General features: G+C 42.3%; 3 protein-coding genes across 8 annotated transcripts in view; 1 reads left to right on the plus strand and 2 right to left on the minus strand.

Moving 5' to 3' along the window:
- Nucleotides 1-4,120, minus strand: part of EPG5 (ectopic P-granules 5 autophagy tethering factor) — a 132,037-nt gene extending 127,917 nt beyond the window's left edge. For all 4 annotated transcript variants that reach the window (XR_009492740.1, XM_005224332.5, XM_003587790.6 and 1 more), the window contains exon 1: nucleotides 3,987-4,120. Coding sequence is in view for 3 of the 4 variants with exons in the window: in XM_005224332.5 (XP_005224389.1) it covers nucleotides 3,987-4,049 (63 nt within the window). In the remaining variant the exon portion in view is untranslated. The remainder of the gene's footprint in view (nucleotides 1-3,986) is intronic.
- Nucleotides 3,986-27,787, minus strand: part of PSTPIP2 (proline-serine-threonine phosphatase interacting protein 2) — a 115,954-nt gene continuing 92,152 nt past the window's right edge. For 2 of the 3 annotated variants that reach the window (XM_005224178.5, NM_001101112.1), the window contains 1 exon segment: nucleotides 25,692-27,267. In XM_005224178.5, coding sequence (XP_005224235.1) covers nucleotides 27,236-27,267 — 32 coding nt within the window. In that variant the 3' untranslated portion in view covers nucleotides 25,692-27,235. 3 annotated transcript variants of the gene reach the window in all.
- On the plus strand, nucleotides 14,190-14,624 carry LOC107131791 (small ribosomal subunit protein uS8). Its single transcript, XM_059881069.1, has one exon. It carries the CDS (start codon nucleotides 14,190-14,192, stop codon nucleotides 14,583-14,585), a length of 396 nt encoding a protein of 131 aa, XP_059737052.1. The 3' UTR covers nucleotides 14,586-14,624.

A 27,787-nucleotide genomic window follows, 5' to 3' on the forward strand; every position in this document is an offset into this window, starting at 1 on the left:
GTGGTCCAGGGATTAAGAAACCACCTGCCAATGCAGGGGACACGGGCTGGATGCCTGGTTCTCCAGGAAGATCCCACATGCTGCAGAGCAACTAAGCCTCAGCACCACCACTACTGAAGCCTGTGAACCTAGAGCCCATGCTCCACAGGAGAAGTCACTGCAGTCAACAAAGCATAGCCCCCGCTTGCTGCCACTAGAGAAAGCACAGAAACAAAGACCCAGTGCAATCATAAATAATAAATAAAGGAAATCTACTGTTCTCAACCTACCAAGATCAATGAAGTCAAGGTGAAACTTGTCAGGACTGTCTCTTGTGTACCAAGTGACAAGCACCAGATAACCACAAACAAAGTGAGGTCACCTTCCAGATGATTAACACTAAGAAATACAGGTCAGCTGCTGGGTCAGAAGCCACTCAAACTATCTAAAGGCAAAAGCACATGACACTACTCACTTCCTGAACCACCCCCTTAGAACTACTTTATATGGTTCCATAAACAGTCACCAAATTATACCACAAGGGTAAAGGACTTCATTACTGTTGGGCTTCAGGATCACAGCGAAACCACAACCAGCACTAAGAAATAAATCTGTTTACTCTAAAAGAAGAATTCATTTTCTAGACTGACAGGTATGAGCACCTTGCTGGTATCATGGACTTTTCCCCATTTGTTTTCTCACACTGCTGCTGCTGCTGCTGCTAAGTCACTTCAGTCGTGTCCGACTCTGTGCGACCCCGTAGACGGCAGCCCACCAGGCTCTGCCATCCCTGGGATTCTCCAGGGAAGAACACTGGAGTGGGTTGCCATTTCCTTCTCCAATACATGAAAGTGAAAAGTGAAAAGGAAGTCGCTCAGTCATGTCTGACTCTTCGCGACCCCATGGACTGCAGCCTACCAGGCTCCTCCGTCCATGGGATTTTCCAGGCAAGAGTACTGGAGTGGGTTGCCATTGCCTTCTCCATTCTCACACTACCTAGAGGAAAATTTCCCAGAGTAAATTCTTCTGAGCCACAAAGCTTGGAAACAATATTCTTCCATACTGGTATTTTTTCCTTCATTCAACAACCATTATCAAATGCCTACAAGGGCTGTGAAGGGTACTGGGAAAAAGACAGGTCCCTCCCTCATTGAGTTCACAGTCTAAGGAAGAAGAGAGATGTTAGCAAAGTAACTACAAGTGAGACAAGTGACAAAGAGAGGTGCAAAGCACTACTGGGGTGGGGGGATTATGTGGGTAAAGAGGGAAGTACTATTTAAGCAGAGACCTCATGAATGAGCAGGTGAAGAGGGACTGGAAGAAGTGTCAGGGCACAGGAAACAGTATGAGCAAAGGCCCTAAAGCAGGAAAAATGAAAGCCACTTAGTCGTGTCCTACTCTGAGACCCCATGGACTACACAGTCCATGGAATCCTCTAGGCCAGAATACTGGAGTGGGTGACCTTTCCCTTCTCCAGAGGATCTTCCCAACCCAGGGATTGAACCCAGGTCTCCCGCATTGCAGGCCGATTCTTTACCAGCTGAGCCACAAGGGAAGCCCAAAGCAGGAAAGGACATGTATGACTGAGGGTCAACAGAGACAGCAGTGAAGACCTGAGGGTGAAGAGAAAGACAGAATCCAGACCAATCAGGGCCTTGAGTCCATACTAAGGACTTTGGATTCTTAGCCTCTGGATGATAAGAAATCTTTGAAAGGTTTTTAAGAAGAGTGATCATTTTGAGGTTTGTTAATAAAAATATCAGTCCAGCTTTAGTTTAGAGAATGGGAAGCAAGAATAAATTTGGAAAGGCCATTTTAGCAAAAATCCAAGAAATCATCCTTGAAGGATGGTGGACTTAGGATGGAAGAGAAATGGGCAGAATCAAGAGATCAATTACAAAATATAATTGGCAAAATTCAATCCTTGAAGAGATTTGGAAGGTGGCTAAAAGCATGTCAAGGACTTTTGGTTTTGGAAAAATACCTCTGGAATGAAGTTTTCCTTATAAACATTAAAAGATAATAAAATAAATTTATTCTTCTATAGAGAAGTGAAGTGAAAGTTGCTCAGTTGTGTCTGACCCTTTGCAACCCCAGACCGTCTACAGAATTCTCTAGGTCAGAATACTGGAGTGGGTGGCCTTTCCCTTCTCCAGGGGATCTTCCCAATCCAGGGATCAAACCCAGAGCTCCCGCATTGCACAGATTCTTTACCAGCTGAGCCACAAGGGAAGCCCAACTTCTATAGGGAAGTTGCCCACAATATGCCAATATAAAACGAGCAAATGACTTTTCATGATGGATTTAAAAGTTTGGTTTTTAATTTTTATTTTAGAAACCCTGTTCTAAACAAAGAACTTGACAGAGAATTCTCTTAAGTATTTTTTAAGTATTTATAACATTGTATCTATAGATATATATGGGCTTCCCTGATGATTCAGATGGTAAAGAATCCGCCTGCCATATGGGAGACCTGGGTTCGATCCCTGGGTTGGGAAGATCCCCAGGAGAAGGGAATGGCTACCCACTCCAGTATCCTGCCTGGAGAATTCCATGGACAGAGGAGCCTGGCAGGCTACAAGTCTATGGGGTCGCAAAGAGTCAGACACAACTGAGCGACTTTCACAGATACATAAAGATATGTATAACAATTACTAAGCTACTGGATTGAGATTTAAGATTTCTGGTTTTACCTTGAGTTCTCTTACTAACTGTATGACTTACGGCTTATCACTTAAGTTATCTAGGCTTTAGTTTCACCAGTCATTCTGAAAAAAACTAACTATAGATTGAGAATTAAGATTCAGCTCCTTGTAGATTGATACTGTATTCTAGGTTCAGGGACTGTATGCTCAATGGCTGACGAATGGCCTTTTACTTTCTCGTCCATTTATATAGCTCGGTACAATGCAAAATTATTTCTCTTAAAAATTTTTCTGGAATTAGGTAGCAAAATGGCTTTCTCCCCAGACAATAACTCCTCACAGACATGAGATCACTGATGTGCATAAAATCATTTACAGCTTATTAAATACAGTATGTCTGAACACCAATGTCCTGTTAAAATCTTGTTCTCATAAGAAATTCCTATTTTGGTATTATTTTTAAGTCACACCTGCACTTGTAGACATCACCTACTTGTAGAAAAGGCAATATCCTGTCGCTTTAATACTATTCTCATTATTTCCTTAATATAAATTCAGTTTCAGGTAAGCCAAAATTATCTATGTCCAAGCTATTCTCGCACAGCATTTATTCTGTTCACTGTAAAACAATCGTCCTTTCAGAAAACATGGGAACAAAATGAAAAACCAGACTGCACCTAAAAACAAGAAAGATCAACTTTAAAACCACACTAATACCACACGTTAGCATAATCCAGGAAACCCAGAGAATTCAAACCCGTCCCTGTTGTGTGAATCCCTCTCTGATTTCACTTCTGGTCATTCACGCCCCATCACAAACAGCCAGGATAATGAGAAATCAACAGCAGCAGCGCCACGGTCATCTTGCATTTTTAAACTGAAAAGCCACATCACTACAGTCTACTTTCTGTCTCCCACTGTAAAGTTCTACCGGAGGATACATTCGTGGAAGAGCGGTCCCTTTTCTCTTAATGCGGAGAGAGGCTCAAAATATTCACAAGTTAAAAAGGTGAAAGTCAATCAAAGCTGAGCCTAGGAAGACAAAATTTGCTTCCCAACCGAAATCCAGACCTAGATGCGGGAAGTCAAGAACGCAGCAGAAAACCAAGCACCTAGAGAGATCACAGGAGGAAAAAGAAAAAAATAGGCTCCTGGCAAAGTCTGGCAGGAGGACGTGAAGAAGGAACAGAGGAACAGGTCTGGTGTCAATGGGCAGAGGGATCAAATATGGGAAGATGGGAGCAGAGGCTGAGAGGGGCTCAGGGGACGGGCAGAGTTGGCTGGAGAGGCCGAAGAGAGGAAAAAGAGACAGCACGCAACTTCCAGGGGCTGGGCAGAGTGGGATGGGCGAGTTCCCCTCACCTTGGTTTTAGTCCGGCTGCCCTTGGCCTTGGCCCGGCGTGGGGGCCTCACTGCCTCTGCCATAGACCCTGCAATGGCTCAGTCGCTGCTTGTTTTTGTCAAAACCCTGCGCGTTCCACAACCTGCCGACTTCCGGCCTCCAACTGTCACATGATCGAATCTCCACCACTCCCGGAGAGGGGCGGTAACTCGGAGCCTCTACGGGCCGCAACTTAGGACAAACCACTTCGGGAGGCCTTTTCACAGGAGGATTATGGCCACGCCCCCTTCCATTCAGGCCCCACCCCCTAACCCGCGCGCAGGGCCGCCTGGCTCCGCCCCACTTGCGTTTGGATTGTCCTGGGTGACCGGCTTACTCTCCCGAGTGGCATCGCGTCCTTATGGCCGGAACCTCCACTAAGCTGCACTGGGTCTGGATCCCCGGAGTGCTTGCACACCTCACGCACGTTGGCCTAAAGGAGCCTGGGGACAGTGCTTGTTAGCCTTCTTTTGACCTTTAGATAACTAGGACCAATCAGCCTAAATCTATGCTTTGTGCTCAAGAACTTTGATGCCCTTCCAGGTGGGCGTTTCAGTTTCCTCTTGTGTGAAGGAGAAAGATGATACTTGCCTCTACCAGTGTAAAGAAGATTAAATGGACTGATCGTTAAGGTGCCTGGTATACGCCTGCATATCTGTAAATGGTGCTGGTTGTTGCGTTGCTAAGTCATTTCTAGCTCTTTGTGACCCCATGGACTGTACCATGCCAGGCTCATCTGTGCTCCACTGTCTCCCCGTGTTTGCTCAAATTCATGTCCATTGAGTCGGTGATGCTATCTAACCATCTCATCGTCCATTATCCCCTTCTCGTTTTGCCTTCAGTCTTTCCCAGCATCATGGTCTTTTCCAATGAGTCGGCTTTTCCCATCAGGTGGCCAAAGTATTTGGAGCTTCAGCAGCAGTCCTTCCAACGAATATTCAGGGTTGATTTCCTTTAGGACTGACTGGTTTGATCTCCTTGCAGTCCAAGGGACTCTCAAGAATCTTCTCCAGCACCACAACTTGAAAGCCTCAATTCTTCAGCGCTCAGCCTTCTTTATGGACCAACTGTAAATGGTAGTTATTATCATTACTCTCCAGATCCCAGGCAGCAAAGAGACAGCTGCACCAAAGAAGGCAGACGAGAAGGCAAAAAGACAAGACCCATAGAAGTGTTTTTCGTATGGGTTTTACACACCTTCATTTAAAAATTCCAGATGGGAAAACTTGGCTCCTTCTCCCTTTCCCAGTTCTACAATTTATTTTCTTCCAAAGTGCTTAGTACCTGTTAAAATGCTATTATAATTTGCTTTTGTTTGTGTCTGTCAACCTGGCTAGAATGTAAGATCCTTAAAATCAGGGGTCTTTGTTTTGTTCCCTAAGGCATCCCAAGGGCTTCTAGAACAGTAGCCTGTACATGGTAGGCTCAATGAATATTGATTATTTGATAAATGAAATGAATGTGAGCTGTTCTGTCTGGTGGTGGTATAAAATAGTTGAGATGTGGGTGGCAAGGGAAACTATCCAAGAATATGGCATGAGAAATGGAAAGGACTCCAGAGATGGAGTCTTTACAGTGCCTTGTTTATGACCTAACAACATATAAAATACAGTTGTAAGCAGATAGGTTGGGGTTGGGGGGAATCCCCAGATAAAGAAAACCAGGCATGGCTTATTTGACATAAGAGGAACCATTTTATTTTTCTAACTTTTCTATCTGCTTCATTTTAGGCTTCCCTGAACTTAATCTGTTAGGGGCAACTTAATCAGCATTATACTTTATTCATGTTTTTTAGAGAAGTCCTTTTAGACCTAATCCATTTTGTAATGTAAGCCTGGCCACAATGCTTCCCTTTGAATGAGTCTCAGTAATGATAATCTTAAGGGAACAAAAGAACAGAGGAGTATTACCAGACTAGAAAAGTAACAATAGCAAAGATAACAAATCAGTTGTAAAGACTTCCAGTTCTGTTTCAAAGGGTAGGCACTTTCTTCAGCTGTTTTGCAGAATTTAGACACCCTCCCACTCCCCCTACTCAAGCCCCAGCACTCAACCACTAGATCAGCGGGAATCTAAGTGATGATGTGTTGATCTTTTCTGATCCTTGTGACTGCAGCCACCTAAAGCTTGGGAATATGGTGACATTTGCCCCAGTTCAAGCTGAATGAATATACACATACCCTTAGCTTAAAATTTCCCCAATTTTGCTGATAGGAGAGACACTGCTTTGGGAAAATTCCCTAATGTTCTCCTTACTTGCTGCAAGTGATAAATTCTGCCTCTGGACCTCTGGCTTAGTGACTTTTGGCTCAACACCCAGCAAGAGGTGAATCCAGTTTTCCAGTAACACAATTTCATGTATTTTGATCCCCAGTCTTCAAAAACAACAAAGCAGTTACCCAGCTGCTCATGTTACTGAACCAAACTTGAGTCTGCTCACCCAACACATAGCAAAACCAACCTACTGACCCCTGGTTATGGTGAAGAGAAGTACGGTGTTTGTTGTAGGGTCAAATAAGGGAAACAAGCAAAGAGACCCCAAATCCCCAATGACTTTTAGCAGAGGCTTTTTTAAGACAGAGTGAGGGCACTCAATCAGTTCACGCTCAATTCTCTGTTTCCTTGATGGTGAGGTAACAGGTGATGTTTTGGGAGTCTTATTTGTAGTTTTCTGGTTACAACTGGTCTGGAGTCTACATGCTGGTGATCAGCATGCAGTCAATGTCTTCATTCTGGTGGGGTTTTTTAGGGTCTGTAAAACAAAGATATGACTTAGGATACTATCTATAGCCTGTAAGGAGGAACTGAAGGAACTTGACTTTGTTTTATGGCTAAACTATTATTATCACTACAAACAAAGCTAGTGGAGGTGATGGAATTCCAGTTGAGCTATTCCAAATCCTGAAAGATGATGCTGTGAAAGTGCTGCACTCAATATGCCAGCAAATTTGGAAAACTCAGCAGTGGCCACAGGACTGGAAAAGGTCAGTTTTCATTCCAATCCCAAAGAAAGGCAATGCCAAAGAATGCTCAAACTACCGCACAATTGCACTCATCTCACATGCTAGTAAAGTAATGCTCAAAATTCTCCAAGCCAGGCTTCAGCAATATGTGAACCGTGAACTTCCTGATGTTCAAGCTGGTTTTAGAAAAGGCAGAAGAACCAGAGATCAAATTGCCAACATCTGCTGGATCATGGAAAAAGCAAGAGAGTTCCAGAAAAACATCTATTTCTGCTTTATTGACTATGCCAAAGCCTTTGTGTGGATCACAATAAACTGTGGAAAATTCTGAAAGAGATGGGAATACCAGACCACCTGACCTGCCTCTTGAGAAATTTGTATGCAGGTCAGGAAGCAACAGTTAGAACTGGACATGGAACAACAGACTGGTTCCAAATAAGAAAAGGAGTACATCAAGGCTGTATATTGTCACCCTGTTTATTTAACTTATATGCAGAGTACCTCATGAGAAATGCTGGACTGGAAGAAACACAAACTGGAATCAAGATTTCCAGGAGAAATATCAATAACCTCAGATATGCAGATGACACCACCCTTATGGCAGAAAGTGAAGAGAAACTAAAAAGCCTCTTGATGAAAGTGAAAGTGGAGAGTGAAAAAGTTGGCTTAAAGCTCAACATTCAGAAAACGAAGATCATGGCATCTGGTCCCATCACTTCATGGGAAATAGATGGGGAAACAGTGGAAACAGTGTCAGACTTTATGTTTCTGGGCTCCAAAATCACTGCAGATGGTGACTGCAGCCATGAAATTAAAAGACGCTTACTCCTTGGAAGGAAAGTTATGACCAACCTAGATAGCATATTCAAAAGCAGAGACATTACTTTGCCAACAAAGGTTCGTCTAGTCAAGGCTATGGTTTTTCCTGTGGCCGTGTATGGATGTGAGAGTTGGACTGTGAAGAAGGCTGAGCGCCGAAGAATTGATGCTTTTGAACTGTGGTGTTGGAGAAGATTCTTGAGAGTCCCTTGGACTGCAAGGCGATCCAACCAGTCCATTCTGAAGGAGATCAGCCCTGGGATTTCTTTGGAAGGAATGATGCTAAAGCTGAAACTCCAGTACTTTGGCCACCTCATGTGAAGAGTTGACTCATTGGAAAAGACGCTGATGCTGGGAGGGATTGGGGGCAGGAGGAGAAGGGGACCACAGAGGATGAGATGGCTGGATGGCATCACTGACTCGATGGACATGAGTCTGAGTGAACTGGGAGTTGGTGATGGATAGGGAGGCCTGGCGTGCTGCGATTCATGGGGTCGCAAAGAGTTGGACACGACTGAGTGACTGATCTGATCTGATCTGAATCCTTTACTTGACAAGGTTTAGCCCTTCTCTGTTCCCGCCATGACTGTTGTCTTAAGGTGTCCACAGGAGACGAGGCCTGGCTCTTTACTCTATTTCAGTTGTTACTCCCATTTTGGAGAGAAAACTCCTGGAGGATCTGTGTAAATATGTGACCTGGAACCCACATATCCCGTTTCAGGGAATGCAAACAGGAGGCTAGTTGTAGTGTCTGACCTGATGCCCATCTTTTTCTTCCCCCAAGAAATGTAAACAGGAGATCAGTTGTAAATGCCTAGCCTGGGGCCCATTCATCTCCTGCCTCAGCGTGTGTGTGCCTGTAAGTGCATAAAGACTATCATGAGCAAGACTTGGCACATATGAACAAAATCCTTATACCACCATTACTGTCTTTAACTTTTGCTGGTACTTTTTCCAATCTGGAATACTCTCTCTGGCCTCTACCAATTCAAATTCTTTTTGAACTTCAAAGTTCTTCATATGTCAGTCAGTGCTTAGCAAAACAGAACTGGTTCCACCTCTACTTTCCATGATTTACAGCATAGTTGGGGTGTAGACACAATGGACAGATAAGTTATAAATAAATAATCATAGCCTATGGGAAATAAATAAATGAAGATCACAGCCAATAGGGGAAAGGAGGAATACTTTATAAACTGAAATTGTTAGACCTTAGTATTTACAGTAATTATTAATAATATATTAATAAATAGTACAAGTTGTTAGGTTTGTTGTTCAGTTTGGACAAAAGAAGAAATTTAAATATATTACATTTAATACTGTAGTTTAAAACGTTTGAAGGAATTTAAGTCATAAATGAGATCAGCTGTTTAAGAAAGTTTGGTCTATTGAATCTGAGTTGACCAAATGTTAAAGTTCCCCCTTGAAAGTGGCTATTCAAATTTATTAGATTTATAAATAGAAAGTTTAGATTTATATAGATGACTTGAAGATTTAAGAAAAAGTAAATTTAAAAATATATTTATCTATTTGGCTATGTCAAATTTCAGTTGCAGCAGGCAAGATCTTTAGTTGTGGCATGGGAACTCTTTGTTGCAGCTTGTGGGATCTAGTTCCCTGAGCAGAGATCAAACCCTGGCCCCATGCATTGGGATCACAGTCTTAGCCACTGGTCCACCAGGGAAGTCCCAAAGATACATTCTTTTAAATTTTTAAATTTACTTTTTATTGAAGTGACATTGGTTTATGATGTTATACAAGTTTCATGTGTACAACATTATATTTCAACTTCTGGATATCCTACAGTGAGCTCACCACTAAAAATTTGTTTCCATCTATAACCATAAAATTGACCCCCTTGCCCATTTCTGTATGCAGATCAAGAAGCAACAGTTAGAATTGGACATGGAACAACAGAGTGGTTCCAAATTGGGAAAGGAGTACATCAAGGTTGTATATTGTCACCCTGCTTATTTAACTTATATGCAGAGTACATCATGAGACATGCTGGACTGGATGAAGCACAAGCTGGAATCAAGATTTCTGGGAGAAATATCAATAACCTCAGATATGCAGATGGTACCACCCTTATGGCAGAAAGCGAAGAACTAAAGAGCCTCTTGATGAAAGTGAAATTGGAGAGTGAAAAACTTGGCTTAAAACTCAACATTCAGAAAACTAAGATCATGGCCTCTGGTCCCATCAGTTCAGTTCAGTCACTCAGTCATGTCTGACTCTTTACAACCCCATGAACTGCAGCACACCAGGCCTCCCTGTCCATCACCAACTCCCGGAGTTCACCCAAACCCATGTCCATAGAGTCAGTGATGCCATCCAACCATTTCATCCTCTGTCATCCCCTTCTCCTCCTGCCCTCAATCTTTCCCAGCATCAGGGTATTTTCCAGTGAGTCAGCTCTTCGCATCAGGTGACTAAAATATTGGAGTTTCAGCTTCAACATCAGTCTTTCCAATGAATACCCAGGACTAATCTCCTTTTGGATGGACTGGTTGGATCTTCTTGCAGTCCAGGGGATTCTCAAGAGTCTTTTTCAACACCACAGTTCAAAATTATCAGTTCTTTGACACTCAGCTTTCTTTATAGTCCAACTCTCACATCCATACATGACCACTGGAAAAACCATAGCTTTGACTAAACATACCTTAGTTGCCAAAGTGATGTCTCTGCTTTTTAATATGCCGTCTAGTTTGTGATAGTTTTTCTTCCAAGGAGTAAGCATCTTTTAATTTCATGACTGCAGTCACCATCTGCAGTGATTTGGGAGCCCAAGAAAATAAAGTCTGTCACTATTTCCATTGTTTCCCCATCTATTTGCCATGAAGTGATGGGACCATATGCCATGATCTTAGTTTTTTGAATGTTGAGTTTTAAGCCAGCTTTTCCACGCTCCTCTTTCATGCTTACCAAGAGGCTCTTTAGTTCCTCTTCACTTTCTGCCATTAGAGTGATATCATATGCATATTTGAGGTTGTTGATATTTCTCCTGACAATCTTGATTCCAGCTTGTTATTCATCCAGCCCAGCATTTCTCATGATGTACTCTGCATATAAGTTAAATAAGCAGGGTGACAATATATAGCCATGATGTACTCATTTCCCAATTTTGAACCAGTCTATTGTTCCATGTATGGTTCTAACCTGCTTACAAGTTTCTCAGGAGACAGGTTAGATGGTCTAGTGTTCCCATTGCTCTAAGAATTTTCCATGGTTGGCAGTGATCCACACAGTTAAAGGCTTTGTGTGTTAGTTGCTCAATCATGTCCAACTCTTTGCAACCTCACGGATTGTAGCCTGCTGGGTTTCTCTGTCCATGGAATTCTCCAGGCAAGAAAACTGAAGTGGATTGCCATATCCTTCTCCAAAGGCTTTAGCATAGTCAATTCCATCGTTTTCTCTATGATCCAATAGATGTTGGCGATTTGATCTCTGATTCCTGTGCCTTTTCTAAACCTAGCTTGAACATCTGGAAGTTCTCAGTTCACGTACTGTTGAAATCTAGCTTGAAGCATTTTGAGCATTACCTTGCTAGCATGTGAAGTGAGGACAATTGTACAGTAGTTTGAACATTCTTTGGCATTGTCTTTCTTTGGGATTGGGATGAAAACTGACCTTTTCCAGTTTTGTGGCCACTGCTGTTTTTCAAATTTGCTGGCATAGTCAGTGTAGCACATTAGCAGCAGCATCTTTTAGGATTAGAAATAACTCAGCTGGAATTCCTTCACCTCCACTAGTTTTGTTCATAGTAATGCTTCCTAAGGCCCAATTGACTTCATGCCTGAGGATGTCTGGCTCTAGGTGAGTGATCACACCATCGTGGTTATTTGGGTCATTGAGACCATTTTTACATAGTTCTTTTGTGTATTCTTGCCACCTCTTCTTAATCTTTTCTGCTTCTGTTAGGTCCTTGCCATTTCTGTCCTTTGTTGTTACCATCTTTGCATGAAATATTCCCTTGGTATCTCCAATTTTCTTGAAGAGATCACTAGTCTTTCCTATTCTATCATTTTCTTCTATGTTTTTGCATTGTTTACTTAAGAAGGCTTTTTTATCTCTCCTCGCTATTCTCTGTAACTCTGCATTCAGATGGGTATATCTTTCCCTCTCCTTTGACTTTCACTTCTTTTCTCAGCTATTTGTAAGGCCTCCTCAGACAACCACTTTGCCTTCTTGCATTTCTTTTTCGTTAGTATAGTTTTGTTCACCACCTCCTGTACAATGTTATAAACCTCTGTCCATAGTTCTTCAGGCCCTCTGTCTACTAGATATAATCCCTTGGATCTATTTGTCACCTCCACTGTGTAACCATTAAGGATTTGATTTATGTCATACTTGAAAGGCCTAGTGGCTTTCCCTACTTTATTCAATATAAGTCTGAACTTTGCGATAAGAAGCTCATGATCTGAGCCACAGTCAGTTCCAGGTCTTTTTTGCTGATTGTACAGATCTTCTCCATCTTTGGCTGCAAATAACATAATCTGTCTGATTTTAGTATTGATCATCTGGTGATGTCCATGTGTAGAGTCAACACTTGTGTTGTTGGAAGAAGATGTTTGCTATGACTAGTGTGTTCTCTTGGAAAAACTTTTAGCTTTTTCCCTGCTTCATTTTCTACTCCAAGGCCAAACTTGCGTTATTTCAGGTGTCACCTAAAAAAGATGCACAACTTGAGAGTTGTGAGTTAAGTTTTATTTGGGGCAAAATGAGGACTGCAGTCCAGGAGGCAGCACCCCAGATAGCTCCAAGAGATTGCTCCAGAGCGGCAGTGGGGGAAGGTCAACATATAAGGTTTTAGTGAAGGGGGAGTTCAATACCATTAAGCACCCATTTTACAATACATTTTTTTGTTAGTCATGAGGGTATGAGGGCTTCCCTGTGGCTCAGCTGGTAAAGAATCCACCTGCAATGAGGGAGATCTGGGTTCGATCCCTGGGTTGGGAAGACCTCCTGGAGAAGGGAACATCTACCCACTCCAGTATTCTGGCCTGGAGAATTCCATGGACTGTTGGAATTGCAAAGAGTCAGAATTTCACTTTCATGAGGATCTGATATCACCATGAAGAGATTTAGGGCTTCTCTAGATATGAGGAGTTTCAAGGACTGAGATCATAAAACTGTTTGTAAAAACATCCAACTGTCCCTGGGCAAAGACCTGTCCCACCAGATTCCCTGGAGCACAGAGTGCCTCACTCCACCCTGACCCCTCAGGGTTTGTTGAAGGCCAAAGCAGTAGCAGCATGGAGTTCAGTCCCCATAGAGGCAGATGGCAAACACCTTTGTTGTTCAGTCATTGGCAATGCTCTTGGTAAGTGCCAATTTGTAGTTGACACTATCTCTTGACTTCCTACCTTTGCATTCCAGTCCCTTATGACGAAAAGGACATCTTATTTTGGTGTTAGTTCTGGAAGGTCTTGTAGGACCATTCAGAGAACCATTCAACTTCAGCTTCTTCAGCATTAGTGGTTGGGGCATAGACTTGGATTACTGTGGTATTATATGGGCAAAATGAGGACTTCAGCCCAGGAGGCAGCATCTCAGATAGCTCTGAGAGACTGCTCCAAAGAGGTAGTGGGAGGAATGTCAGTATATTAGGTTTTGGTGAAGGCAGAATTCAATACCATTAAGAACTCATTTTACAAAAGGTTTTCTGTTAGTCTTGAGGATCTGATGTCACCATGAAAGGATTTAGTGCTTTTCTAGATATGAGGAAGGAGATGCAAAGACTGAAAGCATAAAATTTGTTCCTAAAAACCTTCAACTATCTAAAGGCCTGTCCCACCAGATTTCCTGGAGCACAGAGTGCCTCACTCCACCCTGAACTCCCTCAGAGGGTGTTGAAGGTCAACAGCTGCAGCAGCACAGGGTTCAATCTCTGCAGAGGCAGATGGCAAATGCCTTGTTCAGTTCTTGGCAATGCTCTTGGTAAGTGCCAATTTGTAGTTGACACACGCAAGAATGGATATATGTATATGTATGCCTGAGTCCCTTCGCTGTTCACGTGAAACTACCACAACATTGCTAATCATCTATACCCCAATACAGAATAAAAAGTTAAAAAAAAAAAAAACAATAAAAAAAATGGGCCAAAGATCTAAACAGACATTTTTCCAAAGAAGACATGCATGCATGCTAAGTTGCTTCGGTCCTAACTCTTTGCAACTCTATGGATTGTAAAGAGTATAATTTATGTATATTAAGGTATTTCAAAACTTAACATGACCACAATTCCTAAGTCAGCCAGCATCTAGAACAGTTTTTTTTTTTTTTTTTGCAGTAACGGGGTTAAGTGAAAGGTTCTGAATTCATGGAAAACCCTTGGCTAAATCTTTCTTAAAAATCCCTTACAAAATTGGCTCTTTCCTCCATTCTTTCCGTGCCACCATAATGATGCACATGAACATCCTGCTTGATGCTCTCAAGAGCATCAACAATGCTGAAAAGAGAGGCAAATGGCAAGTGCTTGTTAGGCCATGCTCCAAAGTCATCATGAGGTTTCCAAATGTAGTGATGAAGTATATTTATATTGGCGAATTTGAAATCATTGATGATCACAGGGTTGGAAAAATTGTTGTTAACCTGACATGCAGGCTAAATAAGTGTGACGTGATCAGCCCCAGATTTAATGTGCAACTCAAAGATCTAGAAAAACGTCAGCTCACATCTTGTCAGTTTGACTTCATTGTACTGACATCCTCACCTGGCACCATGGACCATGAAGAAGCAAGAAGAAAACACACAGGAGAGAAAATCTTTGGATTTTTTTTTTTTCTAGGAAAGTAATGCATACAAATAAAATGCCTCAGAGGACAAAAAAAAAAAAAAAAAATCCCTCACAAAATTAGATTCCAGAGTCTCTTTACCATCTGGTGGTGATCATCTGTTGGTGAACCCTCGTCCGACACAGTTTCAGAGAAGTCATTCTTTTAAAAACAATTACTTCCTGTGTGTCACTCTGTACATGGCATTATTTCATCATTCATGATCACTAAATGCATTTTTAGTTATAAAGAAATCATGTCACTGCTAAATTGTTTCAGTTTTTTGAGACAATAAGCTGGCAGTACAAATAAGTACCAAAAATATCCACCCACATATTTTAAAAAGACTCTTGTATAGATGAGGTCTTTTCTGTGAACAGATTTTTGCTTCCACAGGAAGGAAAATACAAAACTTATCTTTTATTCTTCTTTTTACCCTCTCATAGGGCTTCCCAGGTGGCGCTACTGGTAAACAACTCAACTACCAGTGAAGGAGACCTAAGAGACACGGGTTCGATCCCTAGGTCAAGAAGACATCCTGGAGAAGAGCATGGCAAGCCACTCTAGTATTCTTGCCTGGAGAATCTCATGGACAGGGGAGCCTGACGGGCTACAGTCCATGGAATTGCAAAGAGTTGGACACGACTGAAGCAACTTAGCACACAACCTCTCATAATCTTCCCGACTAAGAACAGGTTAAATAAGTCATAGAAACAATTATGTGCACCTATAAAGTATCAGCAATATGTGAACCGTGAACTTCCTGATGTTCAAGCTGGTTTTAGAAAAGGCAGAGGAACCAGAGATCAAATTGCCAACATCTGCTGGATCGTGGAAAAAGCAAGAGAGTTCCAGAAAAACATCTATTTCTGCTTTAATGACTATGCCAAAGCCTTTGACTGTATGGATCACAATAAACTGTGGAAAATTCTGAAAGAGATGGGAATACCAGACCACCTGATCTGCCTCTTGAGAAATTTGTATGCAGGTCAGGAAGCAACAGTTAGAACTGGACATGGAACAACAGACTGGTTCCAAATAAGAAAAGGAGTACGTCAAGGCTGTATATTGTCACCCTGCTTATTTAACTTATATGCAGAGTACATCATGAGAAACGCTGGACTGGAAGAAACACAAGCTGGAATCAAGATTGCCAGGAGAAATATCAATAACCTCAGATATGCAGATGACACCACCCTTATGGCAGAAAGTGAAGAGGAACTAAAAAGCCTTTTGATGAAAGTGAAAGTGGAGAGTGAAAAAGTTGGCTTAAAGCTCAATATTCAGAAAACGAAGATCATGGCATCCGGTCCCATCACTTCATGGGAAATAGATGGGGAAACTGGAACCAGTGTCAGACTTTATGTTTCTGGGCTCCAAAATCACTTCAGATGGTGAGTGCAGCCATGAAATTAAAAGACGCTTACTCCTTGGAAGGAAAGTTATGACCAACCTAGATAGCATATTCAAAAGCAGAGACATTACTTTGCCAACAAAGGTTCGTCTAGTCAAGGCTATGGTTTTTCCTGTGGTCATGTATGGATGTGAGAGTTGGACTGTGAAGAAGGCTGAGCGCCGAAGAATTGATGCTTTTGAACTGTGGTGTTGGAGAAGACTCTTGAGAGTCCCTTGGCCTGCAAGGCGATCCAACCAGTCCATTCTGAAGGAGATCAGCCCTGGGATTTCTTTGGAAGGAATGATGCTAAAGCTGAAACTCCAGTACTTTGGCCACCTCATGTGAAGAGTTGACTCATTGGAAAAGACTCTGATGCTGAGAGGAATTGGGGGGCAGGAGGAGAAGGGGAGGACAGAGGATGAGATGGCTGGATGGCATCACTGACTCGATGGACGTGAGTCTGGGTGAACTCTGGGAGTTGGTGATGGACAGGGAGGCCTGGCATGCTGCGATTCATGGGGTTGCAAAGAGTCAGACATGACTGAGCGACTGATCTGATCTGATCTGATAAAGTATCAGACACTCCAGGTGTCCCACTCAAATTCCCTTGGCACTTAACGTGTCTGAGTATGCAGACCCAAATTCCAACTGTTATCACCTCTTTGCCTCAAACATCCCTTCAGCCACACGTATGACAGGCTTTAAGTACCAGAGAAATAACACATTTTCCTAAACCAAAGGCAACCCTTGACCAAGGACATATATATAAATTCTCATATAAATACAGTTAAGGATTGAATTATATCCTCAAAAATTCATATGTTGAAATCCTCAGTTCAGTTCAGTTCAGTTCAGTCGTGTCCGATTCTTTGCAACCCCATGGACTGCAGCAAGCCAGGCTTCCCTGTCTATAACCAACTCCAAGAGCTTGCTCAAACTCATGTCCATTGAGTCAGTGATACCATCCAACTATCTCATCCTCTGTTGTCTCCTTCTCCTCCCGCCTTCAATCTTTCCCAGCATCAAAGTCTTTTCCAATGAGTCAGTTCGTCACATCAGGTGGCCAAAGTATTGGAGCTTCAGCTCCAGCATCAGTCCTTCCAATGAACATTGAGGACCGATTTCCTTTAGGATGGACAGGTTGAATCTCCTTTTAGTCCAAGGGACTCTCAAGAGTCTTCTCCAACACCACAGTTCATCAGTTACCTAGCTTTTGCATCAATTACCTAGGATTACCGGGGGAGGATTGAAATCCTAACCTCTGGTAATTCAGATTGTGACCTTATTTGAAGATACAATCATTATAGAGGTTACAAAGTTAAAATGAGGCCATAAGGGTGGGCCCTCACCCAATATAACTGGTGTCCTTATAAAATGGGGGCATTTAGACACAGAGACTCACAGCTACAAGACAAGGAGAGAGACCTAGAACACCTCCTTCCTTCACAGCCCTCAGAAGGAACCAGCTGGGCCGACACCTTGATTCCTGCCTCCAGCCTCCACAGCTGGCCTCCACAATACATTTTTGTTATCTGAGCCACTCAGTTTATGGCATTTCATGACAGCAGTTGTAGCAAACTAATAGAAATACCCAGTTCCCTTACCCCTTGGGTGGAGTAACTCCGAGATATGTGTTCTGTGCTGTTTCCTAGAATCCCCAGTGGGGTTCAGCTCACTTGCATTATGGCCTCTGGCTTGATAACACACTCTTTATTCTCTTCGTTTCTTCCTTTTTTCACTACCTATTTTACTGGGGTGTTATCTGGGCTCAACTCTTGTGTAAATCATTGGATCTAGTCTCTGGATTTAAAATCCAGACCTTGATGAACAGTCTAGAAATTCATCTCTAGTGGGGTTGATTCTAAGAAGAGATTATCTTTTTTTTTTTTGTCAGCAGTGTCTTGGCCAGTAACACCATCCAGGGGCTAACAATATCTGAGTATCATTATGAAATTCGACATAACATCACCTTGGGCCATGTTTATCAAATCATTTTTCATTCAGTTCAGTTCAGTCACTGAGTCATGTCTGATTCTTTGCGACCCCATAATTCACAGCACACCAGGCTTCCCTGTCCATCACCATCTCCCGGAGTTCACTCAAACTCACGTCCATTGAGTCGGTGATGCCATCCAGCCATCTCATCCTCTGTCATCCCCTTCTCCTCTTGCCCCCAATCTCTCCCAGCATCAGAGTCTTTTCCAATGAGTCAACTCTTCGCATGAGGTGGCCAAAGTACTGGAGTTTCAGCTTTAGCATCAGTCCTTCCAAAGAACACCCAGGACTGATCTCCTTTAGAATGGACTGGTTGGATCGCCTTGCAGGCCAAGGGACTCTCAAGAGTCTTCTCCAACACCACAGTTCAAAAGCATCAATTCTTCGGTGCTCAGCCTTCTTCACAGTCCAACTCTCACATCCATACATGACCACAGGAAAAACCATAGCCTTGACTAGATGAACCTTTGTTGGCAAAGTAATGTCTCTGCTTTTGAATATGCTATCTAGGTTGGTCATAACTTTCCTTCCAAGGAGTAAGCGTCTTTTAATTTCATGGCTGCACTCACCATCTGAAGTGATTTTTGGAGCCCCAAAAAATAAAGTCTGACACTGTTTCCACTGTTTCCCCATCTATTTCCCATGAAGTGATGGGACCAGATGCCATGATCTTCGTTTTCTGAATGCTGAGCTTTAAGCCAACTTTTTCACTCTCCTCTTTCACCTTCATCAAGAGGCTTTTTTAGTTTCTCTTCATTTTCAGCCATAAGGGTGGTGTCATCTGCATACCTGAGGTTACTGATATTTCTCCCAGCAATATTTCTCCCTGATTCCAGCTTGTGCTTCTTCCAGCCCAGCATTTCTCATGATGTACTCTGCATATAAGCTAAATAAGCAGGGTGACAATATACAGCCTTGACGTACTCCTTTTCCTATTTGGAACCAGTCTGTTGTTCCATGTCCAGTTCTAACTATTGCTTCCTGACCTGCATATAGGTTTCTCAAGAGGCAGATCAGGTGGTCTGGTATTCCCATCTCTTTCAGAATTTTCCACAGTTTATTGTGATCCACACAGTCAAAGGCTTTGGCATAGTCAATAAAGCAGGAATAGATGTTTTTCTGGAACTCTCTTGCTTTTTCCATGATCCAGCAGATGTTGGCAATTTGATCTCTGATTCCTCTGCTGCCGAGGTCCAGCCCCGGCTGATCCAGGGAATTCGAAGGGGAGACAGCTTCGGTGAGTTCACTGGCTTTATTTAAATATTCATCAAAGATATAAAGAGTAATAGAATGAGGATAGCTCAGTAGGAAAATTCAGCGGAGAAAAGAGGCTGAGTAGCTAGGTTTACATGGAAAATCAATATAACCTGTGACAACAGGTTAGCTCTGACCACGGAGGCCGCAGGCGCCCTCTTGAATAGCGGAAGGTGCCCCACCTTAGGCACCTTCTCGAGTGGGTCTTAGAAGCCCAGGCAATAAATAGTCGCAGAGGACCTCCACGCTCCAGATGGAGACTCAGCCAGAATGTGAAAAGAAAGAATGATATGGGGAGACCAAGCTTTGGTGAGCAAGGCCCGTAGCTTTATTTTCAACAGGGGCTTTTATACCCTAAGTTGCACATAGAGTCGGACATGACTGAGCGACTTCACTTTCACTTTACACTTTCATGCATTGGAGAAGGAAATGGCAACCCACTCCAGTGTTCTTGCCTGGAGAATCCCAGGGACGGGGGAGCCTGGTGGCTGCCATCTATGGGGTCACACAGAGTCGGACACGACTGAAGTGACTTAGCATAGCATAGCATTGCACATAGAGGATAATAGGGGATGTGAAATCATGCAAAGTCAGCAGTCTTTGATCCTTATCGAAACCAGGGTTTCTTTCCTGCAAATTTATCGTATACAAATGGTTTAGGTGATTTACATCATCTTCTGGCCAGAAGGCCTATTAACATTTTATGACTCTGACAAAGGTTTGTCAATCCATCAGATCAGATCAGTCGCTCAGTCGTGTCCAACTCTTTGCGACCCCATAATTCACAGCACGCCAGGCCTCCCTGTCCATCACCAACTCCCGCAGTTCACTCAGACTCATGTCCATCGAGTCAGTGATGCCATCCAGCCATCTCATCCTCTCTCGTCCCCTTCTCCTCCTGCCCCCAATCCCTCCCAGCATCAGAGTCTTTTCCAATGAGTCAACTCTTCACATGAGGTGGCCAAAGTACTGGAGTTTCAGCTTTAGCATCATTCCTTCCAAAGAAATCCCAGGGCTGATCTCCTTCAGAATGGACTGGTTGGATCTCCTTGCAGTCCAAGGGACTCTCAAGAGTCTTCTCCAACACCACAGTTCAAAAGCATCAGTTCTTTGGCGCTCAGCTTTCTTCACAGTCCAACTCACATCCATACATGACCACAGGGAAAACCATAGCCTTGACTAGACGAACCTTTGTTGGCAAAGTAATGTCTCTGCTTTTGAATATGCTATCTAGGTTGGTCATAACTTTCCTTCCAAGGAGCAAGCGTCTTTTAATTTCATGGCTGCAGTCACCATCTGCAGTGATTTTGGAGCCCAGAAAAATAAAGTCTGAGGCTGTTTTCACTGTTTCCCCATCTATTTCCCATGAAGTGATGGGACCGGATGCCATGATCTTCGTTTTCTGAATGTTGAGCTTTAAGTCAACTTTTTCACTCTCCTCTTTCACCTTCATCAAGAGGCTTTTTAGTTCCTCTTCACTTTCTGCCATAAGGGTGGTGTCATCTGCATATCTGAGGTTATTGATATTTCTCCTGGAAATCTTGATTCCAGTTTGTGTTTCTTCCAGTCCAGCGTTTCTCATGATGTACTCTGCATATAAGTTAAATAAACAGGGTGACAATATACAGCCTTGACGTGCTCCTTTTCCTATTTGGATCCAGTCTGTTGTTCCATGTCCAGTTCTAACTGTTGCTTCCTGACCTGCATACAAATTTCTCAAGAGGCAGGTCAGGTGGTCTGGTATTCCCATCTCTTTCAGAATTTTCCACAGTTTATTGTGATCCACACAGTCAAAAGCTTTGGCATAGTCATTAAAGCAGAAATTGATGTTTTTCTGGAACTCTCTTGCTTTTTCCATGATCCAGCAGATGTTGGCAATTTGATCTCTGGTTCCTCTGCCTTTTCTAAAACCAGCTTGAACATCAGGAAGTTCACGGTTCATGTATTGCTGAAGCCTGGCTTGGAGAATTTTGAGCATTACTTTACTAGCATGTGAGATGAGTGCAATTGTGTGGTAGTTTGAGCATTCTTTGGCATTGCCTTTCTTTGGGATTGGAATGAAAACTGACCTTTTCCAGTCCTGTGGCCACTGCTGAGTTTTCCAAATTTGCTGGCATATTGAGTGCAGCACTTTCAGAGCATCATCTTTCAGGATTTGGAATAGCTCAACTGGAATTCTATCACCTCCACTAGCTTTGTTCGTAGTGATGCTTTCTAAGGCCCACTTGACTTCACATTCCAGGATGTCTGGCTCTAGGTCAGTGACCACACCATCGTGATTATCTTGGTCATGAAGATCTTTTTTGTACAGTTCTTCTGTGTATTCTTGCCACCTCTTCTTAATATCTTCTGCTTCTGTTAGGTCAATACCATTTCTGTCTTTTATCGAGCCCATCTTTGCATGAAATTTTCCCTTGGTATCTCTAATTTTCTTGAAGAGATCGCTGGTCTTTCCCATTCTGTTGTTTTCCTCTATTTCTTTGCATTGAAAATTGAGGAAGGCTTTCTTATGTCTCCTTGCTGTTCTTTGGAACTCTGCATTCAGATGCTTATATCTTTCCTTTTCTCCTTTGCTTTTCGCTTCTCTTCTTTTTACAGCTATTTGTAAGTCCTCCCCAGACAGCCATTTTGCTTTTTTGCATTTCTTTTCTATGGGAATGGTCTTGATCCCTGTCTCCTGTACAATGTCATGAACCTCATTTCATAATTCATCAGGCACTCTATCTATCAGATCTAGTCCCTTAAATCTATTTCTCATTTCCACTGTATAATCATAAGGAATTTTATTTAGGTCATACCTGAATGGTCTAGTGGTTTTCCCTACTTTCTTCAATTTAAGTCTGAATTTGGCAATAAGGAGTTCATGATTTGTAGTATAGTCTGAAGTCAGGCAGGTTGATTCTTCCAGTTCCATTCTTCTCTTTCTGGCTTACTTTGATTAATATGGTAATCTCTAAATCCATCCATGTTGCTGCAAATGGCATTATCACATTCTCTTTAATGGCTGAGCAATATTCTGATTTATATATATATATATATATATTTATTTATAAATAAATAAATAAATGTATTTATATTTATATATAAATAAATATATATTATATATTTTTATATAAAAATAAATATATTTATATAAATAAATATATATATTTATATATATATATCACATCTTCTTTGTCCATTCATCTTATATATATAAAAAATAAATATATTTATATATATAAAATAAATATATATAATATATATATATACATATATATCACATCTTCTTTGTCCATTCATCTGTCAATGGACATTCAGGCTATTTCCATGTCCTGGCTATTTTAAATAGTGCTGCTATGAACAGAGGAGTACATGTATTTTTTCAAGTTATACTTTTGTCTCAGTATATGCCCAGGGTGGGATTCCTTGATCATATGGCAACTATATTTTTAGTCTTTTGAGGAAGCTTCATACTGTTTTCCTCAAGGAGAGCCTGTGCATCAGTGTTTTCCAGCCCTCTGTCAGACTGGGGAGGTGGGCACTCTGCTCCTTCCCCTCGGGGAACCCTGCAGGCCCCTAGGAGTGTTCCTGATCATTATTCACAGTGAACCTACTGTGTGTGGAAAACTTCCTGGGTACCAAGCCTTGTGTCGAGAACTTTAAGTGTCTTTGTCTCTCTTGAGCCCCTTCACAGCCCAGTGAGGTCGATGCCATTAAACCCCGTTTAGTAGAGAAGGAAATGGCAACCCACTCCAGTATTCCTGCCTAGAGAATCCCATGGACAGAGGAGCCTGACCGGCTACAGTCCATGGGGTCACAAGAGTCAGACATGAATTAACAAGTAAACCACCACTATATTATTTTCCATAGTGACTGCACCAGCTTATATTCCCACCAACAGCATAGGAAGACTCCCTTTTCTCCACACCCTCTACAGCATGATTATTTATAGACCTTTTAATGATGGCCATTCTAACTGGTGTGATGTGGTACTTCATTGTTGTTTTCATTTGCACTTCTCTAATAATTAGTGATGGTGAGCATCATTTCATGTGCCTATTGGCCATCTATATGTCTTCTTCGGAGAAATGTTTATTTAGGTCTTGCACCCATTTTTTGATTGGGTTGTTTTTGTTGTTGTTGTTGTTGCTATTGAATTGTAGGATCTATTTGTGTATTTTGAAAGTTGAGCCCTTGTCAGTTGCATCATTTGCAAATATTTTCTCCCAGTCTATAAGTTGTCTTTTCATCTTGTTTATGGTTTCCTGGGCTGTGAGAAGCTCCTAAATGTAATTAAATCCCTTTTGCTTATTTTTGCTCTTATTTCTTTAGTGAGATATGGTCTTATATGGTGCATGCTGCTGCTGCTGCCGCTAAGTCGCTTCAGTCGTGTCCAACTCTGTGCAACCCCATAGATGGGATTCTCCAGGCAAGAACACTGGAGTGGGTTGCCATTTCATATATGGTCACAATATGGTACTGCATGTTTTGACTCCAATAGGTAGAAAACACAGGCCTGGGAACTGAGAGGTAGGTTGACCTCGTTCACCATAGCTTACACTGGTCCACCTGGGGAACGTGTTCCCATCCCTTTGACATTAGGCTCTGTGGATTAGAGTACCTGGCTCTAGGTGGTTGGCCAGGGATACATCTATCAAGAGACATAAAAGAGTTCCACTAAACTACCACTGATACCTGGTCATTTGGGGTCCTGGGGTAGACCAGGAAGCAGAGAAAGGAGTAACTCAGCAGGAGAAGGTGATTGCCACAAGGAAAGGTGGGCAAGGAGGAATGTATCTGAAATTCGGGTGTTTCACTGAGTTGCCTCTTGATGTTGCCAAGCCTGATAAACATAAACTTCCAATTTCATCCAACAGAGTCTGACAAGAGTCTTAACCAGGGGCTAAGACCCCTTAGGGTTGAGGGTCTACGTTACCCCACCAGTCAAGCAATGTGGACGAGCAGAAGACCAGACAACTGTGAAGGGAACTCTATGTGTGCATTCGTTTGATGGTGCTGCCATAGCAAAATACCAGAGACTGAGTGGCTTAAACAATAGAAATTAATTTTCCCACAGTTCTATAGGCTGGAAGTCCAGAATGAAGTTGCCAGCAGAATTGGTTTCCTCTGAGGCTCTCTCTTCAGCTCACGGACAGCCGCCCTCTTGCTACCTCTTCACACACTCATCCCTTTGTGCAAACTCACCCCTAATGTCTCTTCTTCTTCCTATAAGGACTGGATCGGGGCCCCACTCCAAAGGCCTTACTTCAACTTAATCACCTCTTTAAAGGCCCTATCTCTAAAATGTTCACACAGGTATCGAGGGTTCAGACTTGAACATATGAATTTGGGGGAACAGAATTCCTAATAGTGTGGTAGAGGAAGATGATGATTAATGTCAATTATGGACTCAGGACCATCTGTAGCAGCAGGTACTAAAGCTCGTTGTACTAAACTTCCTGGTGTGTGTGTGTGTCTGTGTGTCTTTTGGAAGCTGAGACTTGAAGTGGTGACAGGAGGCATGCGGGACACAGGTGGACCTGAGCCATGCAGGGGTCAGCACTGCCAGTGCTCTGGCAACATCCTCTCAGCATCTATCACTCCCTCACACACCAGCCCAACTTCCAACTGCAGGAGGCACACGAGGACTCTCCGGCAGCTGGAAGCCACTCTGCCAGTGTTCATGGCAGGCCAGAAATGCCAGGGAATGATGCCTCCCAGGAGCAGCGCTCTACCTGTGACGGGTGGGAGTTGGTGAGTGACTACCCCAGCTCTCTCCCCTCAGGTGAGCTCTCTGATGTGCAGACCCCACAGTCACTCAAGGGTCCTGGCAGCTGAAGCTCATGGCTCACAGGGTTTCCTTTTCTTTCCTATCTTACTTCCCCACTTCTATCCCCACTTCTTTCTGGGATCACCCCCTGAAAAGTACCTGCACTCAAATCCTTATCCCAGGGTCTGCTTCTGGTAAAACCCAAATTAAGGTGCTGACAGTCTGCAGAATAGCCCATACCTACTAATTTATCACGTGAACTTATTTAACTGGCTTCCTTGCCACTCCTCTGTCACCTGATCATTGCTCTAGCTACGTTAGCTTCTTCTAGGCCACTAATTCTTACATATTTACCACCATGTGTCAGGTGCTGGGGATATAAGCAAGAAAAACAATGAGGGACCCTGCTGTCATGGATACTACAGTCTAGGAGGGAAGCCAGACTTTGAACAATTAATTTTAAGAGGGAATTCTGTAATAACAAGGAAAATGTAAAAGTGGGGAAGGAGACATCAGTGGAAGTCCGCCAAGCCCAGAGGCAGGGAAGCTACCTCCCCAAGAAAGAGATCCTACATCTGTCTCCTGAAGGGTTAGTAGGAAGTGGCATGGTGCCAGTCTCTGTCTGGCTTCCCTGACTAGAAGTTTGTCCTTCCATGATCTAATAGTAGCAACTGTGACAAGGAGTGAAACAGAGTTTGGAAGAAAGGTACAATGAACATGAAAATGCAAAATAAACACCAAACCACCAAGAATCTTTATTTCACTTCATATCAAACTGGCAGAGCAATAAAATAAAAATATTTTCAATTCTTAAAACTTTTTACATCAGTTACACTGACCAATAGAGAGAAAACTGAAATCCCTGAGGACCTGCTAATAATAAATAAAATACTTAAAAACAGAATGTTCTGAGTTCAAAGGAAAATTTCCTGAGCCTGTTCAGTTTGGGGAAGTCAGTGGCCCTTTGCAAACTTCAGTTTCTCAAAAGGATATCCAGCTGATGCAAGCGTCCGGCCATGACAAGAAGCTGCTTCTTCCAGCAGCACCTTATGCAAAAAGGGGAAATTATCAGCCTTCCTTCAATCACTTTGTCCATGCTTCTGGGAAAGCTATGCACAGAGCAGAAAAGGAAAGTGTTTGCTCTTTGTGGTACCACAATGTTACAACCATGCCAGTGTGATTTTAACTTGTCATTAACTAAAATGCAGTTTACTCAGTGTGAATATTAGACCAAGGTACACAATCTCTGGGCTGTGTGTGGATGACCAAAAAAGACTCAGATACTTGTGAGAGGGTAAGATTGACACTTTAAAAATTCCAGGATCTAACAAGGAAAAGCTTCTCTGTGAAGACTTAAGATTGAGTACCGGTTTTGTAAGTCTAAAACTCTCTTCTGGGATAGAGTCAACATACCATATTTCATTGATTCTAGGATGTATTGTCCCCTACACTTTAGAAACTCAAATTCCAGTGGGCTTAGCCATTGTCACAAGCATCAGCTCCTCTACTGACTTTCTTAGTGGCATATAAATAATGGGATGTTTTACAATGAATGGCTTCTTAGATTAAATACGATGCTCTGTAGTTCAGTACACATAGTGAGCCATATAAAAATAAACCTGACATTCAAACCCTGGTAATCTCTTCAGCTGAAAAGATGCAGCAAAAACTTTGGTGTCTCAAATTTCAACACGAGCATCACAGCCTCAGGAAGCGTTAGAAGGACGATAACGTGAGATGAGCTTGCCCTCTACTTCTGTGTCTGTCCCTAACTGTAGGGAGATTGATTTCACACTTCTGGGCCCCATTTCCTCATCTGCAAAATGAGAAAGTGCTATGAGATGGCCTTTAAATCTTCCAGCCAAAAAGGAAGGTGATTTTGAATGTTGCACCACTGAGAGTTATGTGTCACCATGGAAATTCCATAGTCACACTGCCCTCAAAGGCAAAGGAGCTTCTTGAGCGGGTTGCTGGCTCAGACTCCTCTTCACCCTTCCCTGCCCCAAACCGCAAGTCAAAGTTTTAAATCCAAAGACTTTCCTGAATCAAGTAGAAAACATACAATTTTAGTAACTTGATTAGGAAAGGATAATTCTTCAGTCTTGGGCAATTTACAAACTTTTAAAAACTGCAGAACTCTACTAGATTAAGTTGAACTAAATGACTGCCATAAACTTAAAAATATTAAAAAATCATAGCAAGGGTTCACTTCAAAGTCTTCACGATTGACATAATTTCTACAGATTCTGCTGCTTTAAGTGCTTCCTTCCATGCCTTAGAAATGCCAGCCAGAAAAAGCTTTGTTTTCTGAAAGAAATAACAAAGACATTTCATTTGAATCAACTATTCACATCAGCACCCTGCTCCTACATTGTGATTTTATTCAATGAGAACAATGTGCTTGGTCAAGGAGAATAAATAGTGAGAGATGAGTTTTCAAGTGGTGGAAAATGGAATTTTTTTGGCCAAGCAGCATGTAGGATCTTAGTTCACTAAGCAGGGATCAAGCCCATGCTCCCCTGCAGTGAGTCTTAACCACCGGATCACCAAGGAAGTCCCCATAAAATTATATATTTTTGATATATATATATTTTTAATTCAAAGGTTATAATCTGTTTTTACCTAAACATGTTAGGATTAAAAACAGGAATAGCAGCTAAAATCAACAATTGCAGAACAAATGCAAATCCTTAAACCTTCCTATTTAAATGTCATTTCCAAAGTTTTATTCAAACTATTTAAATGTTGTGGTAAGTCATTTAACTAAGTTATTAATAAAGGTAGACTCTCTCAAATTCTCTTAAATTCGGTCAATTACACATGTGGA

This window comes from Bos taurus, chromosome 24 (genome assembly GCF_002263795.3).
Source record: "Bos taurus isolate L1 Dominette 01449 registration number 42190680 breed Hereford chromosome 24, ARS-UCD2.0, whole genome shotgun sequence".
Classification (NCBI taxonomy): Eukaryota; Metazoa; Chordata; class Mammalia; order Artiodactyla; family Bovidae; genus Bos; species Bos taurus.